Raw genomic sequence first — 17,726 nt, forward strand, 5'->3', positions numbered from 1 at the left:
ACAAGATTTACGGTTTGTTTTCAGTTACGCAAGACCTTCGTAGGCGTACCAGCACTACCTAAGAGCAAAGGAAACCTAACAATTAGAATTGATGTTCTGGATCGAAACTAAACACGTCTATAACAAGTCTGCATAGAATCGATGCGTAATAATAGTGTTAGGGAAACAGTACATGCATTAGTGGAACGATACAATTCAGACTGTAAACACACAAGTCAACAATGATTTTCTCGACAAGTTACAGCAAAACTTATACATATTATTTTATCTAATCAAAGCTCATATAGTCAGCGCGTGAAATGGTCGCGTGTAACTCGATATTTTGATACCAGTTAGATTATCTTCAAAGTAACGATAATAATGGCGTGGCAAGGCGACCGCTGCTCACATACGTTCGACCGTATTACCGGCGCTGCATCTCGTTCATATTTAATTCTCCAACGAGCAGTGCAACGCCTACATTATCCGTCCCTGATTTAAATTCATCGATAGGAGCTTGTAAATACTACGTTGAGTGAACGTACATTACAAATTGTTATGGGAGTAAACAGAGTCTACCACAGAATAGTAAACCAAAAAGCTTTCGTTAAGAATCATCAGTAGTATTCGTACGACAACACTCATTATTAACAATGGTTTATGGCCTTTTGATGAACAGATCTGTTTCGTCTTCAGGTATATTATGTTAAAGATCTCAAGCTTAATACTTCAAAGAGCATTCCAGCTCGCTCTGTCAAACATTGCCTCGAAATAGTTGGAGTAGACTAAACCGTGGAGGGCGTCCACTGGCAAGTCGAGTGTTACCAGCGAGGAAATACATCGGAATGCGATACATTGTTATAATCCAAACAAAGCTTGTTGTTAAACAAATAGCTCATTTTAGAGGGGTAACGCCCTAGATTGTAAACTGTGTTGTACTTACAACAATACGTTCTTAGTATTTTCCGTTCGGGTCAGCGACTTGTAAACAAACGTATGCGTGGATTCGTACAAAAATAATGTGTTCCAAACTCGTGAGAAATTCGTGACGTGCGATGAGATTAATATGAAAACTGCTGCATTTTTGTCCTCCAACGATATTTTTTCGCCTCAACGACCGAGCAATGACACGGTAAAACCGTCTAACGTCTTCAAGTTTATCTCAAGATCAGAACCCGCTCGAAATAGACCATTATGTTAAAATTTTAGTATAATAATAACACTAAGTGAAAGATGCTACGATAAACGTAGGTATTATAAACTTCAAATGAATTTGGAGTGGACGATTTGAATCAGAAGATAAAATTAAGTTACCAGCGGGGCTGGCTCTTAGCGTCGACAATAGCAATGATTTCCTATTGATACACAAGATCGAGCCATCGATCCATGCACTCACATCAATTCATCTTACTTAATGGTTTTGGCCAAAAAAAAAGCGGGGAACAAGCCGATGAGAAGCCACATAGATAAATGCTCTAATACATAGAGCTATTTAAAAAGATGGTTACTCAATTCGTAGTCCACCTCTGAAAACCCCAATGGTGCCTACTCCAAAATCAGTAAACTTTTCCTCCTCTAGTCTTAGGAAAAACGTGGCCAGCGCACACTCACGCCTGCTCATTCCGCTAACTACATTTGGTCGGTCTTTCCCACGTGTAATCCGAATATCTTAGAAGAATTAATCGATATTGCGAGAATATAATTAACCTTCCGATATTATTTTCAATTTCATCTTATCAACACTGCAAGTATTTTGAATCAATGATAAAATGTAATATAAGCTGATTCTAGTGATTACCGATGAAGTAATACTGCAAGGTCGCTTTCAATCGTTGATAAGGATTTCAATGCGTTGTTATAATTAGTTAAATTAGTTATTGAAAAACTCACGTATACATACATCAAGCTACTATAAATAGGCACATACTCGTACCTATACATAACAATATTTATTGAATTTAATCTTTTTATATCTTAATCTAAGCGATTTGTGTACATTTTGGTATTTTATTCTTCTTGAAGCTTACTTTTTACCGTCCCAATAGAGTTGTTCAAAACCGTCCGCTCGTTTCGGAGCTTCAACTTTTCCTGGTGTAAAAATACGAGTAAATCGTTGTTATGATGACCACTTGGAAGGGAATCAGTTTAATACGTGATCGCATCAAGTCGAGTTTCCGATTCGTCACGGCGCATCAGGACATTAAGATGAACGATATTACATTTCTGTGCAGCTACAAATCTTTTCTGCTTTGTCCGTGCATCAACCCGACAATAATCTATTCAATTTCAGTTTTTGCTCGCGTTCATGTTCAACTCTTAATTTTTGTTTAATCATGGTATTTTTTGCGAGTCAGATCAATCACTCGGTCAAAAGTTAAAAAGAGTTAATGATCCAAATTGTGTGTATAGTTGTTAGTGCGATTTGATGATCTGGATTGTGGTTATACACAAACCACATAGCTATTATACCTATAATAAACTTCTTTGACTGAAATTGAAAGCACGACAGGAAAGAAATTTCATTACATAATAAAGCACAGAATACTGCATAATTTATACGCCTACCGAGTGGGACGTTTGAATATCCTAAATTATATTGACAATCGTAATTTCATATTTTGAATGCAACAATAGTGGCATCATGATGTGATGTGGGCGGTAGAAACCGTCATTGTCATTGCCAGAGGCGTAGAAAAAGTTCTATATGAGTATTACTACAATGTATCATGCAAGAACGCATAAAAACAGAATAATGAGTAGTCTGTAAGTCCTGATAGGCTTTTCTTAGGAAAAATAATGTTGCATTCTTATTTTGCTTAGTAATTGTACGAGTGGGTTGCCATATGCAATTTATAAGTAATCAGCAGATGCATCGTAATGAGGTGAATAGTTGTAGTAATTGCAACCCTGAGCCAAGGATAACTGCGTAGTTTCACAGAATTTATATAAAATACTAATATTATAAAGCTGAAGAGTTTGTTTGTTTGAACGCGCTAATCTCAGGAACTACTGGTCCGATTTGAAAATTTCTTTCAGTGTTAGATAGCCCATTTATCGAGGAAGGCTATAGGCTACTTTTTATCCCGGTACGGGAAGTGGTTCCCACGGGATGCGGGTGAAACCGCTGGCAGAAGCTAGTATAAAATACAACTAATTTTACAATGTGTACGCAAACTTAATATATTGTCTTAAACATAGTGGAAGTGGATAAAACTATGTGCATAAATCCAATAAATAAATAGTATAAGATGTTAATAATAATGGTAATATGTTTTATAGAGTACAAACATGGACATATTTTGAATATAATTGACATGAAAATTAATACGTATCTACTTGTTAGCATAAAAATATTGAAAGCACATGCGTTTGATTTGCATTTTACAATATGCGTATTTTATCAGCTGTACTGTTTTTTCCATAACTGCAGGTGGCCACAAAGCTTGAATGTGAGACTATGTAATTTTAAATACAGCTCTTTAATAATACTAAGCATTTTAAGACTATGCTCAATCAAGGTCCTGAAAAAGAATGTGGCTTTCCCATCTATGGTAAACATTTAAGATGAGAGATCATCCAAGTGGACATTTTTGGACTTATTTTACCCACATTCTAAATATCCTGAGACGAAAGGGGTATACCAGGCCCAAGTTCAATGGGCTTAATGCAACAATAGTCCCTTCGAATGACGAGCGCTAGCGCCATTGTCACGCTCACGAGGTGTCGGGCACCGAATCTCGACAGGGGAAAACGTAAAAGAAAAAACCTGCATCTTACGTTAGGGCTGGCAGGACACAATACTGAATCTTTTCTTATTTTTGCTTAAATAAAATAACAGAACTCTTTCTAAGCTCATATGATTCCTGATATGAAATGATAAGCATCAGTAACAAGCACGTCGTACATGTTTACATTTTCGAGTGTATTACTCTTATCCACAGCCTTATCTCCTTAAATCCGAAAAGAACATACCTACTTATTATAATGAGATACGTGTCACACAAAAAAATTAATTATACCGAGAATGTTATAGAAAAGCCAACTTAAATAATTATTCATAGGCTTAAGGTTAGTTTGAACTTTAACACCATCAAAATAAATTTCCGTGAGTCACAGAGCAAAATAACTTTCCATTCATTTAATAATCCGCAAAAACGGGACGAATTGGAATATTTTAAGGAAAACCACATAGGATGATATGTCATGAGTATTTATGATTCACGCCATTATTTAACTACTATTTTACTATAAGTAATCATAAAGTTTAATGGTGATGTTTTTGAGGCAGCCCTGCGAGAATCTCGGGCTATTGTTATTACAAAATGACCCATCTCAATGTCGGGCGGTTCTCCGAACCAAGTCTTCGCGGTTGAAATTATGTATAACGTAAGCGCCTTTGAGCATTTTATAAAGGCTTATTTCTGACACCTCGGATGAAACATGGCGCATAACGAATGCGTACGCGCACCGATGGGATGAGCCTATAAAGGTGAACCTCACAGAATGGGATACAAAATTGGTTACAACGATTTATATTCGGATATTAACTTAAATGGTTTACGTACCTATCTGAATTTTATTATGTATATGGTTTCGAGAATTACTTTTGAGGTGTGAGAAGCGACTTTTTATTAAGATTAGGGGCGATTTATCTCCAACGACATTCAAAAATGTATATGTAAGTAACAAACATTTTGGATATCCATCTTATGGGTGGGCAGGACAAACGCAAATCTTTACTTGAACAGAACTTTAGCTAATAACAAACCTAACTTCAGAATGCGTCGCATAGATCTTAATTCCTAATCGTTGCATTCGTACGCAACCCGACACCAGCCTCATTAATCCAAAATAACTTAAGTGGAAACTTAAGCAGCGATTACTCCATTTAAGATCATTATGGAAATTCGGTTATTTTAATAGTTACAACGCCTATTATATCTAAGCATGTCACTTAAATTAAGCTTGTTTCTTATAGGTGTACTGATTTAGAAAACATTAACGTAGTCGATATGCGTTTTAGTACAAAATCCATAATCTTCAGCATTAATTTGATAGAATAATAATCATTGTAATAAGTGCCCAATCGGGGCAAAGTCCGAGTCGTTTTATAAAGGTTGGCGCCGAAACACAAATTAGTGATCAATTAATTAAAACATTTAATTCGATTCGATATCTATAAAGCATACATTTAGTTAATGTTTTAAAAACCTAGGTCGCTATCAAATGAATGCGTAATTAAATGTTCTAAAGAAACATGTCTAGCCATATTTTAATGTATTAGGTACTAATTTATATGTTCAATTAAATGGTTTATTTTAAGCACAAATTGAGTTGTTGCGAAATTAAATTAATTAATGTAATCATGCAAATCAATTGGAATTGTAGACACAGATTTAATCTTAGACAAAGTTTTGTCTTGAATCTACTTTTGCTTCATTTACGCTTACGAAAAACTTGCAGCGACATCTCGGGGCAACAAATGAAACCCGTCACAAACTCATAGGGCATCCAGTAGCTACGTAGGTACGTAGACGTCGTTCTATAGTAGCACGCGAAAATTTGAATAGCAGATTTGAAGATCGACTTCAAAGGGTTTTCCACGGGAGTCGCCTAGACCCTACGACATGAGCCCATGTGAATCATGAATGTGATTTTATTTTCATCACTATAATTTTTCCTGCTATAGTAAATAGAAATGGTCGGTAAAAGCACTGGTACTCGGCTACATGGTTGGGAAAAAGGCTCGGAGGATGAGGGGATGAGTAAATAGAAATGGTCCCAGAATAGAGCCTTTGGGTACACCATCTTGAAGACAACGAGATATAAATCAATGGAGATTCTTTCAATTACTTAACAGTTTGTTAACAATTATTGTTAAATAACGCGATACTATTTGTAATGCACGAAGCAGATATACCTACCTATTTTATTTTTGAAAGAATCGTATGTGTCGAATTGTATCGTAAGTCTTCTTGAAGTCTAGACGAAGCCCTTTTTGACTTACAAACTCGTGAAATTATATGGGATATGTAGGCAGGGCAGGAAAATGATCTAATAGTTAAGTAGGTATTATTATGTGTTGTTATGTACAGAAAAAAAATGTTGTAAGTAAAATGCGGGCTCTACACGGCCGGTTTTGTCTTGATTCTTGGAAAATTAAATACCTGTTAAGGAAAAGTCGAAACCGAGCAAGTATAGAGCTTAGTTGGCGGCGAAGCAACGCGAAGATTGACCAAGAATAGCAGAAACTAACTAGGAAACTTACGTAAATAAACATCGATGGAATGGGGCATTAAAAGCCCCTGAAGCTCTAATTACTGCTTAGTTTAGACCAGAAGATTATTAAAAATATTGGCCTGTAGAGAATTTCTAGGATTTTATTTAATTCTGCCTACTAGTGGCATCTGTTGAAAACTATTTGAACACTTATCAATCAACACGAAAATACTTTTCATGACTGGATGAAGAAATAAATAAAAGAATTACAAACAGACTGTATTTTTATGGTAACGCTTTCTAGAGTAAAGGCTGTGATAGAGAACTTAAGCTAAAATAACATAGTATTTCATTAATTCTCCTTAAAACTAAGTAAAACAAGTAGGTAATGTGTCGTTCGACGGCAGCTTATTGGTATTTACAATGTTTTGATTCCAAGACGACTGTAAACAGAAAGTAAACTTTACCTTTTCAATAAAATAAATACGCAGTATTTTATGTAAAGCCTAGTTCTCTTGAACTGGAGTAAACCCAGTTGGTTCATCGTCCATCATAAACATCTGACTTCTTAGCACCGCTATGAATGAGATAACTTCTTCACAAAAATAACGTTACAATAATGCAAGAAAGTGTAGGTAAAGGAATAAAAAACGTTTTGACTTACCCATTTTCTGAAGAATTCACCTAATAATCACTTCCAATAACTTTATTCACTGAAAAACATCACCACAAACATTACACATCGGGAGCCATTTTGTATTTTCTGGTTAAAATTACCAGATTAAAAAATGTAAGGACATTGCTAGAGCTACTGTTGGGAAAACTTTTTCATAAAACTGCTGTGCAACAAAGTTACAGAAATGTTAATTGTTTAATATTGTGTACATATGAATTTATTTTGATCATGGTCATTTTCTAGGGATTTTATTAAGTACTGGGTTCACAACACCTACAACATTTTAAACTCTTGTGCTTGTCTTAATTTCGTAATATCTTATGAAAAAAAATTATTTGCGAAAATAACAAACAAAACAATTAGAAAAGTCGAAATTAAAAAATACTGGGTTATCGTTTAGTTTTAACTTTTATAAGCTGTGCTATCCGTAAATGTTGCCATAAACACAATTGTTTTTCTTTTCCTGTCAACAGCTGTCAAATAGGTTGGGATTTGTGTGTTAAGAAAATAATTTAATAAAATCTATCTTAATCTGATGATAATTGCAAGATATTTGAAATAAACTTAGTGAATTGAACAGTGGGCGACGTGTAATTTATAATTTCTTTCATATTTCAGCTCCAAAATGGTACAGCGGCTTACGTTCAGACGACGTTTGTCGTACAATACTAAATCAAACCAAAGGAGAATGTGAGTATTTACCTGCTATCTAACACTTCATTTAAGATTTAAGTTATGATCAATTAACACCTTGTCATGTAAGAACTAATCAGTATAAAAATTTAAAACTTGAGGAACTTATTTACAACTTAACCTCAAAATGTTGCCGAAGTGTTGTCCGACAACAGTAAGCATTTGCAAGAATAGTTTTCATTATTCATTGTATCCGGTCTCAACAATTAATATATCACACACACGTAGTGTTATTTGATGACTACATATTGTAAAGAATCATCATGTGTAAATAACAATGTTTTCGGACAAACCGATCATTGTTACTTGCTGTGCTTCTTGACTGTCATGAGATCCTTTCGTTACCAATTCGTACAGTACATGTAGTTTTTACTTTACTTATCAAAATATAAACTTCCAAATAGAATGAACAGGTATTGTCAGAGTCGGTAGCTCCATTCAAACACTTGTTTCAGCTGCATTTGATGAAGTAGAAGCTGCCCTATGTATAGTAGACTGGGCATCATTCATTAATGTTTTTTAACTATTTTACATTCATATTGCTAATAAACTTGGATAAATGCTTGACATGAAATACTAAACTAGGTTTATAAACTTTGGTTTTCAAGAAACTGCGGGAACCATTTGACTATCAGAGGGCCCAGAGTGGTATATTGTACCCATATTGTATCATCATCATCCTACAAGAATTTTTCCCAATCATGTTGGGGTCGGCTTCCAGTCTAACCGGATTCAGCTGAGTACCAGTGCTTTACATGAACCGACTGCCTATCTGACCTCCTCAACCCAGTTACCCGGGCAACTCGTGTCAGACTTACTGGCTTCTGACTACCCGTAACGACTGCCAAGGATGTTCAATGACAGCCGGGACCTACAGTTTAACGTGCCATCCGAAACACAGTCCATGGTGTCTAAGATATACTTAGAAAGTACATACAAACTTAGAAAAGTTGCATTGGTACTTGCCTGACCTGGGATTGAACCCGAGCCCTCATACTTGAGAGATTGGTCCTTTACCCACTAGGCCACCACAACTTTTTTTGTATTGTTGTGATTTCATATAATATCTACCTTAACGTCTCTATAGATATCAATTTGACACCTTGTGTGATAGATCAAGATCTTTAATACATGTTTCTATTGTACCCACACAAACTGTACTTTTGTTAATTTATTCAATTAGAAGTACATTTTGGTACTTCCATGATTTATTTAATTTATTTTGAACCCTTAGCATTCCCGTGCTTTTACACTTGCCACAAGAATAAAATAAAATTCATATCTATCTTCTATCTTTCCACATTGATCATTTTAATCTGTACTCTATTCTTATTGAATACGTGAAATATTTCGTAGAATATCATTTTGCTCAGAGTTGTTCAAATGTCATGTGATAAATAACAGGTTTTGCAAAAGTTTATTACAATGATAAACTATTTGTGCATTTATTTCAATGAGATTCAATATGCCAGTAAATATATTCCAGTCCCTGTAATAGACATATTAATGAATGTTTAGAATCGATTCAATAATTTTAGACAATACCTTTTACTACTGTCTCGACTTAACATATAAAAAACAACAAACTCAAGAAAACCTTTATAATTTTTCAGAGTAAGGACTCCTGGTGGCCGTCTGGTCTACCAATACGTTAAGAAGCCCAAGAAGATCCCGAGATGTGGCCAGTGCAAGAGCAAACTGCGCGGTATCCAGCCTGCAAGGCCCGCTGAGCGTTCCCGCCTTTGCTACCGCAAGAAGACCGTCAAGCGCGTTTACGGAGGTGTTCTTTGCCACAAGTGCGTCAAGCAGCGCATCGTCAGAGCTTTCCTTATTGAGGAACAGAAGATCGTCAAGGTCCTCAAGGCGCAACAGGCGAGCGTGAAGAGTGGCAAGAAGGCAACAAAGTAAATGTTAGGCTAAAAATATAAAGGAAAAATCAATACTGTTGTTTTATTTACACATTGTTTACCAAGATTACAAGCAGCCCTTCTTAGTCGAGAGTCTAACCTAGCTATATTCAGAGTCCTTACTGTTGCCATTCTGAATTGTGTGTAAATTGCTTCAGCAGTTTTATCATACAAGCAGTAAACACAGGCATTCATTTTAAACATAGACTAAGATCACCTAGGCTTTCAAAAGTTTAACTGTGAAGGAATAACAGGGGCCCAATTCTCCTAATTTTACTTAGGCGCCATACGATTTACGTTCGACTGAGATCCAATCCCGACTCGATTACGATTGAAGCGTATGTGGCATTCCGCTATTTTTTCTTTGAAATAAACGTTTTTATCCTTTTCTGTCATTCAACAATGAATCGTTTTGTCTGCAAATGATTTACGATTGCAAAATGATTGTACAGCAAACTACCGTAAAGACCAAAAATCACCAAAATAGCAGACCAATCAAATGTCAATCGAATACGATTGATCTTTTATTATATAGTAGCAGAATGCCCGATATGGTTAAAACTGCTATTGCGATCGTATTGCGATTCGTTTTCTATGAGATTTTGACATTATTAACTTAGGAGAATCGGGCCCCTGGTTGCTGATCAAAACATTTCAGTATCAAGGCGGGGATCCCACCACCATGGCTGATCTGTATAGCTGGTCGCAAGGCCCCCGCCTTCTATTTAACTATGAATGTTCAGAAATTATTAGCGCGAACTTAGTTCGTACTCAGTACTGGAACCAATCCCAAAATACTTGTTCGAATAGCTGTCTGCTAGGTTGGAACCTAAAACGATTGGTGGTCCTATGGGTGCGTCGGTGCATGTAGCTGGAGCACGTGGGTGGATATTTTGCTTTGGTAGGTATATGCACGAGTCGCTGTACCCGAAGGTTTTTGAAATGCATGTAACCTTCACATGTGCCTCAACAAGCGCATGCTACTTTATTTAAATATTCCCATTAGAAAGAAAAAGGTCTGGCTGGCGTAACGTTACGCCAGCTGGAAATGTTTTTGTGAAATAATTAAAAAACTATAAGCGCAACAAATTTAAAAATGTGCGCAACAATTACAGAAGCCGCACAACTAATTATCTATAAGATTCAAATGACCATTTTCGACAACATCTGGCCTGGGTAACGGACACGGTATGGTAAAGTAAAAAGTATGGTTTATCGATGTACAAATCCGAGATCAAATATTACATCCCAAATTATAAATATTTTTTCAAAATGATAAAATAATGTATCTCAGAATGTAATATTAAGAGAAAAGCCGGCTTTAGAAATAAGGGATCTACGAATCTCTGTACAGACTAAGTGGTCTTTGCAGGTGCTTTCTCAGTATATCCTTCCAAATATTTTTTAAAGAAGAAGTTTGCCCTCGTTCGCCCTTTTACAAGTTGACCAGCAGTCAGTCCCTTACTCAGCATTGACGGATAGCTTCACCTTATTTCAGTGAAAGACAAAAAATATAATGTAGTCATAAATGTAGCATTCATTTGCTGTAAAATAACTTGTATTTTTTATGGCAATTCTTTTTTATTTTTTTCCTTCACTGCTTCAATCGGAACTCAGAATGAAGAAGATTGAAATCAAAACTTCTAATGCCATCTCTGTTTTTCGACCTGGGTAACCATAAATTTATCTCTGTCGCTCTTGGAAACATGTTCAGACCATTGACATATAACTATAGGGACAGGAAATGTCACGAAAAAAACCTGCACACCTACAGTCTGCAGTAGTAACTAAAATGGCTGCCATTACTAGGGTTGAACCACTACCGGATTCAACAAATATCGATATTGTATTCTAGTTAGAAGTACGTACGAGTCTTACTGGGTGCATAAAAATAACCTAGTATAAATAATTTCTTCGTCATAGAACTAACTATCACATTAACTTCACTGATACTAATAACCTCAACAACATCAACCAAATGGGAGGAGTCATTTCAGTAGGGTGATACCTTTGAAAAAAAAAAAACACAGGCACAGTAATTATTTATTATTTCAAATAGCCCTATGAAAGTTCTTTCACGTCAGACTAGTTGCAGGGTGCCAAAGATTCGGTCTTATGAAGAAGAATCCGCAAGAAACGCCATAAGTAGATACTCTCTTAAAAAAAATACAATAATTTACAATCGTTTTCAAGCTATTCATGAGAAAGTTATATAATGCAAATGGAGCTAATTATGTATTAATCGATAGTACAAAACAATTTTAGTGCTAAGAAAAAAATATTTATACAATTCGAAACCTATATTCGGTAACTAAGTTCTCAAGCAAATATTGCAACTTGCATTCCGATTTGCTCGTCCGTGCGGAAGCAATGCCGTGCCCGTGGTCGCCGTAGAAGCATCATGTGAAAATAAAAAGGCAAAACATATTATTTTCAATAAAATATGTCTTTAAAATCCTGAATTTTATAATCAAAATGTTTTTAACTGCATTTTAAAACTTTTTATCTGTAAAATGAAGGATATATATATAAAATCATAAACTATTCCCAAAAAATATACACATATATTCGGAACGCAACTAAAACCGCGAGGAAAAGCTAGTATTTAACTAAAGAACAAAATAAAGATGTTTTATCTTATATATAAAAATGAATTGCTGTTCGTTATCTTCTTATATATAAAAATGAATTGCTGTTCGTTAGTCTCACTAAAACTCGAGAATGGCTGGACCGATTTGGCTTTTTTTGGTTTTAAAATGTTTATAGAGGTCCAGGGAAGGTTTAAACGATACGAAGTTCGCGGGATCAGCTAGTTGAAGTTGAAAATAATACACAACTCTGAGGGCTCATGCCCATTTTCACCAACAAATACTTAAATTAAGGGATCCCCTAAGAGCATTTACGGAAAACTTAATAAGAATTTCGTTTTCACCAAAGTTTAGGTATCCCTTATCCATAGTCATTTATGTCAAAATTGGGAGAGCCCTTATTCCAAGTGGCACTTAGATTAAGAGATTGTTGGTGAAAATGGGCATCAGTGTCTTAGGGACAGTAAGTTCTGATGTTAAAATTTGTAAAAGCAGACTTATTAAGTGGATATTTTATCGATACTATTATGACAACTGCACAGCACTATGCCAATATGACATGTTATTGTAAACAACATTTATTTCTAAATATAGGTTTTTATTCAGAAATAAACCAAAATATAAGTACTTTCACCATCAATTCATGTTCCCGTAACATATTTTTTATCCAATGTGAATTATTTTATGTAGTTTCTAGCAAAAATAGGTTCCTAACCTGTGTAAAGACAATCCAGCTTGATTTTAGTGCTTCCTAGCACCACACTTCACAATACAACACATAGGCATATTCGTTGATTATTTCACTATTGAAATAGTAAAGTCTTAAAAGTAAACACGAGTGATTTTCTATAAAATAGCAAAAATAAGTCACGAAGAGCACCTATTTGACAGCACAACTACCATGACATATGGCCAGATATGGCACGACGCACCTACAAACAGGAGGATTTCAAAAGTAAATGTCACCATTTTACGCAATCACAAAAATATTGTTGTCCCTGTTTTCAAATACACTTATCTGCTTAGAAAGAGTGAGACAGAACTATGTTGCATAGTTTGTTTCATATTTCGCCCATATTTATATAACTATAGATACGTCTTTAACAAACGGCGTCTCCTTATAATTCTAAGCTCGATGGTTCAGAATAGTTCAAAATAATATCAATGACCACCCAATGTCAAAATTGTCAAACTTCAAGTAGAAGAGTTTGTGTGTGTACGTCCGTATTATTCATTGTGTAATACTTAATAAATTAGCTGCTTTAACAGGCGCATAAATAGGTTAATAACATTAACTCAAAGATCTGTGATATAGATTTAATTTGTATAAACATAATGTCGAACCCCTGGAAGAAAATCGCTGCGCCAGCAGAAGTACAAGACTTGTCTGACATAATGTCTGAAGAGCTCGCACGAGGGCTACAAGTAAAGGAGGAAATCAAGTTCGCTGAGCAGTTCTCTGAACAGTTGTCCGACCAGCATGTGAGTACGTCTAACGATATACCACCTGAGATATTACATGAAATCGAAGCATCCAATGTTAAGGAGTATTGCAACTCGGATGCAATCATTGCGAAAGTGTTGCAGTGCCAATTCGACAGGGAATATGATGACGAGCTCAAGGTGGTAGAGAAGAAACGTAACGGAGACGCTAAAGTATCCATATCATACGATAACTACTTTAATGTCCCCAAACATTTGATTTACGATTCAGAATCAGATGACGAAGATTATGAAAGGGGGAAGAAAGATTGGGATCGTTTCGAGACTAACGAGAAGGAGTTCGCGAGCCTGCCTAAACGTGGCTACGTGATGAAAGATGGAGAGATGGTCACCAAACATGACAGTGTGATCAATGGCAGGAGGAACGCTTGTCGCGTGATGGCTTTCCCTCCGGAGGTGTGCACTGGCGACGGCGCAGGGTTCGACATGAAGCTGTCCAATTCCGTGTTCAACCATTTGAGGGAGCAAACAAGACATCACCAAACACGTAAACATAAAATGTTGGACCGCAAGGAAAGTCATGCTACTGCAGAAATGGGTCTGGATGAGCCTACTAGGCTTATTTTGTTTAAACTCATCAACAATGAATTGTTGGAAGATATTAATGGAATAATCTCAACTGGGAAAGAATCAGTGGTGTTGCATGCCAATGGCAACACAAATTACCCAGACTTAACAGTTCCTAAAGAATGTGCAATCAAAGTATTTAAGACTACTCTGAATGAGTTCAAAACTCGTGATAAGTATATTGAAGCTGATTACCGTTTCAAGGATCGGTTTTCAAAGCAGAACCCACGCAAGATAGTTCACATGTGGGCTGAGAAGGAGATGCATAACATGCTTCGTTTGAAGAAGATTGGGTTGAATTGTCCTGACATGGTTTGTTTGAAGAAACATATTTTGGTGATGTCTTTCATTGGGAAAGACAATAAGCCTGCTCCTAAGCTGAGGGATGTTATTTTAAAGCCGGAGAAGTGGCAGAGTGTGTACAATGAGGTGGTGGAGGCGGTGCACAAGATGTACAACACTGGGCACATGATCCATGCTGATCTGTCGGAGTACAACATCCTGTGGTGGGACAACAAGTGCTGGTTCATAGATGTGTCCCAGTCTGTACAGCCCGACCATCCTAATGGTCTGGAGTTCTTGCTCAGGGATTGCCGTAATATTGCCAATGTAAGTGTATTATCTAAGTACTCCAACAGTATGAGTAATACAATAAGTAAACAGTAGTATTGGTGTGTTGTTAAATATTGTGCAACAATTATAGAATCGTAAACAAACTTGTTATGATACTGGACATGTACTATATTTTCTTGTAATTAATTGAAATGCATTTTCTATTTACAGTTCTTTGAGAAGAAGGGAGTTGCTGACATGAAATCTGGTGAAGATCTATTCAAGTCAATTACTGGTTTTGAAGAAATTGATGTGAACTTCTTGGAAGGAGTTCACACAACCTACAACAGTCTGTTATCTAGATTTGAGGTGGCCCCAGATGACAACAGGAATGTCAGCTATCCATTTGAGTACTGCTGGCAGAAGACCAGTGAGGGGAAGCTCAAGAGTGACAAGAGTGCTGATGAAGAGGAAGATGATGATGAGGAGGATGAATTTGAGGAAATGTGGAGCCACTCCCTCCAGAACAAGGCAGTGGTAGACACAGCAGCTGACTTTGGCAATGAGGTCATAGTCCAGGAGGGCAGTTCCAGAGACAATGTAGCTGTGGACCGTGAAGTCAACTTTGGTAAAGAACTAGGAGTTGTTATACCAAAGATGGATGGAATAAGTAGTACTGATAAAAAGTCTTAAAAATATTCAATGTGTTCATAAAGGTAAAGAAAGCACACAAAAAAAAGTTTTTAACTGTGTATAAAAAAAGCTAAAAAAAATGTAATGAAGTATACCTACATTTATATAACTATGCCTTTCAGGATTTGGGGCAATAAATTGAGTGTTAATGAAATGAGTTTGTTTTATTATAACAACATATATTTTTATTGCAACAAAGTTTTCATCTGTAAATTAGATGTTAATTTATTTAACTAAAATTACATAATATATACACCAACCAAGACATCTCAATTTCTATTTATAGCATACATTTTGGGATTCTATACAAATAAATTTCTATCACTTAAATATGAACATATGTAATTCTTATTTCTTCATAATTTAAATATGAAGAGTAAGCAACTATACATTTTACCTATTAAAAAATAAACAGCTACCTGACAAGCAAGTCTAACCTCTTTCATCAGAAATTAATTTCTGCAGTAGTTCCACTTGCTGTATAGTGAGGAAGTGCTTGGTGTCGGCAGTGACGCTGATGAGTGAATGTATGTCGCCTGTAGTGTGGCAGATTATGATGGATTGCAGCTTCAGCCGCAAGTCCATGTTCAAGGGAATTGCTGGAACAGAAGAAATAACTGTATTTGAATACATATTATTGTTGTTATATTTTAGAACAATTTGGAGACAGAGACTCCTGTTGCCACTGAAGGTGTACTGTATGCATATTAAATGTTTAAGAGATGTGAAGACAGGTGTAAAAGAAATAATGACATTTAGCAGAATGTAAAAAATATGTAAAAACATCCAAAATATGAAGCTTCTTTTTGGGAAGTCAGTTAAAACTGTATAGCATAAGGAAAAGCTTACTATTATCTTCATTGTCATTCATGAGATCTATGAGAAGTTTCTTCAATGATGGAGGCTTACTGGCTTCAGGAGGCTTTACAAGGAGAGTTAGCAGTATTCTACTCACTTGAACCCTGGAAAATAGGTTTATTTTTTTACACAGATCATAGTGAGGCATGGATTGAAGCTTCCAATATTATGATGGTCCCTTTCTGTGTAAAGAAAAAGGGAAGTAAACCAGTTAGAACCTAGAATATGGTTACACTTACTCAGCAAGTACATCTTCTGGAATGTTGGTCTCTGTACCATCAGCTATTTGATTTGCTATCTCTAAAGCAACATCATACTTGCCTGTAAATAAATGTCATAAGAAATTAAGATAAAATATAGAAGAATAAATTAAATTTTTCATATAAATGAAAATATTAGTAGCTTTTGTGCATGAGAGTAGGACTATTTTCTGCACTCAAGTCTTGAATATATTTTCTCGCAGAATTAATGCTAACTATTTTTGCTGGAAATTAATGAATGAACAGGTTAACTCAGGATGTATCTAAAACCAGGTAATAGCAAATAAAAAATATAGATACAAACCACAGTCTATTCTCAAATTAAGCAGGTTCCTCAAACACATAACCTTCATGGTGCCCTCAGTGACTGTGTCTATGGCCTGTTCATAGTAGGAAGCTGCTTCCAACTTGTGGTTCAGTTCTACCAGGTCACTGGCTATCTCCATCAGTATGGAGGTTCTTATGGGAGACTTCTCAGGGTATTTATTCATGGCTTGAATGTAACAGCCTATTGCTGCCTGGAACATTTTGGAAACGTGTTAAAATTATTTTTAGTAGAAAGTAAAGTAGTGGAAATGATTTCTATAAATTCTGAATGTAAATGAAGTAAATACCTCTAAGTTCTCTCTATCAGCACTATAAAACTTCAGAGACTTCAACTTCTTCTCAGCCTTCATAAACTGTCTCGCCGCAGCCAAATAATGTTCGGCCTCGCCAAGGAAGTGGCCTACAGAGGCTTCACACTTCGCCGCACCGACGTAGGCGTGACCCGCGAACGCTGGCTGGTCAGAATGCTCGCACTGAATAGCCAGAGCTATAAACTCGTTCGTCGCTTCAGATATATTAGGTTTCCGCATAAACCGTCTGCGAAATCAATAGATGATTAATTTTGGCCGCTTTATGCAGTTTCAAATAGGAAAAAGGGGGCATAAACTTACTTTTTCATCTTAGTGTTGATATTCATGTATTGCTCGTTGAAACTTGCACTGAGATCGGTGGACATGTTTGCTGTTAATTATTGAGATATTATGAAACACAACACGACTAGAAAATTAATAAAAATATGGAGAAAAGGCAGTCCAATCCCAATAATAAACAACAATAAACATGGACTTTTTGAAGTATTGATTGACGTTGAACCCCCTGACAGTGACACTGACTATTATAATCGCGCATTTTAATTTATCTGTCAAAATACTACGAATTGCGATTAGTTTTACCTATATTTTTA

General features: G+C 36.0%; 4 protein-coding genes across 5 annotated transcripts in view; 2 read left to right on the plus strand and 2 right to left on the minus strand.

Moving 5' to 3' along the window:
* LOC124638710 (bone morphogenetic protein receptor type-1B) overlaps positions 1–6,996 on the minus strand; it is a 61,163-nt gene extending 54,167 nt beyond the window's left edge. Inside the window, exon 1 of the mRNA XM_047175743.1 lies at positions 6,863–6,996. Within this exon, the coding sequence (XP_047031699.1) occupies positions 6,863–6,866 (4 nt within the window). The 5' untranslated portion in view covers positions 6,867–6,996. The remainder of the gene's footprint in view (positions 1–6,862) is intronic.
* Positions 6,997–7,273: 277 nt separating this feature from the next.
* LOC124638711 (60S ribosomal protein L34-like) lies at positions 7,274–9,507 on the plus strand. The gene is made up of 3 exons (XM_047175744.1): positions 7,274–7,358; positions 7,493–7,564; positions 9,181–9,507. The coding sequence occupies exons 2-3, from the start codon at positions 7,500–7,502 to the stop codon at positions 9,473–9,475; spliced, it is 360 nt and encodes a 119-aa protein (XP_047031700.1). The 5' UTR covers positions 7,274–7,358; positions 7,493–7,499; the 3' UTR covers positions 9,476–9,507.
* Positions 9,508–13,231: 3,724 nt separating this feature from the next.
* On the plus strand, positions 13,232–15,531 carry LOC124638892 (serine/threonine-protein kinase RIO3). Its single transcript, XM_047176033.1, has 2 exons — positions 13,232–14,741; positions 14,916–15,531. Exons 1-2 carry the CDS (start codon positions 13,398–13,400, stop codon positions 15,375–15,377), a joined length of 1,806 nt encoding a protein of 601 aa, XP_047031989.1. The 5' UTR covers positions 13,232–13,397; the 3' UTR covers positions 15,378–15,531.
* An 8-nt stretch (positions 15,532–15,539) lies between these two features.
* LOC124638893 lies at positions 15,540–17,651 on the minus strand. 2 transcript variants are annotated; one of them, XM_047176035.1, is made up of 6 exons: positions 17,434–17,651; positions 17,110–17,359; positions 16,800–17,013; positions 16,475–16,556; positions 16,227–16,339; positions 15,540–15,976 (listed from the first exon to the last, which is right to left on the minus strand). In XM_047176035.1, the coding sequence occupies exons 1-6, from the start codon at positions 17,496–17,498 to the stop codon at positions 15,810–15,812; spliced, it is 891 nt and encodes a 296-aa protein (XP_047031991.1). In that variant the 5' UTR covers positions 17,499–17,651; the 3' UTR covers positions 15,540–15,809. The 2 variants fall into 2 exon arrangements, with proteins under 2 accessions (XP_047031991.1, XP_047031990.1); XM_047176034.1 differs by having other exon boundaries at positions 15,540–15,994; positions 17,434–17,641.
* Positions 17,652–17,726: the final 75 nt, after the last annotated feature.

This window comes from Helicoverpa zea, chromosome 18 (genome assembly GCF_022581195.2).
Source record: "Helicoverpa zea isolate HzStark_Cry1AcR chromosome 18, ilHelZeax1.1, whole genome shotgun sequence".
NCBI classification, from domain to species: Eukaryota; Metazoa; Arthropoda; class Insecta; order Lepidoptera; family Noctuidae; genus Helicoverpa; species Helicoverpa zea.

What these genes read in the sequence shown, in the direction of transcription:
- LOC124638711 (XM_047175744.1), top strand. Translation starts at nt 7,500, where the DNA reads ATGGTACAGCGGCTTACGTTCAGACGACGTTTGTCGTACAATACTAAA. An exon ending in AAATCAAACCAAAGGAGAAT is followed by an intron (nt 7,565 to 9,180) that starts GTGAGTATTTAC and finishes ATAATTTTTCAG; the next exon opens with AGTAAGGACTCCTGGTGGCC.
- LOC124638892 (XM_047176033.1), top strand. Translation starts at nt 13,398, where the DNA reads ATGTCGAACCCCTGGAAGAAAATCGCTGCGCCAGCAGAAGTACAAGAC. An exon ending in ATTGCCGTAATATTGCCAAT is followed by an intron (nt 14,742 to 14,915) that starts GTAAGTGTATTA and finishes TTCTATTTACAG; the next exon opens with TTCTTTGAGAAGAAGGGAGT.
- LOC124638893 (XM_047176034.1), bottom strand. Translation starts at nt 17,498, where the DNA reads ATGTCCACCGATCTCAGTGCAAGTTTCAACGAGCAATACATGAATATC. An exon ending in CTGATAGAGAGAACTTAGAG is followed by an intron (nt 17,014 to 17,109) that starts GTATTTACTTCA and finishes AAAATGTTCCAG; the next exon opens with GCAGCAATAGGCTGTTACAT. An exon ending in CCAGAAGATGTACTTGCTGA is followed by an intron (nt 16,340 to 16,474) that starts GTAAGTGTAACC and finishes CCTATTTTCCAG; the next exon opens with GGTTCAAGTGAGTAGAATAC.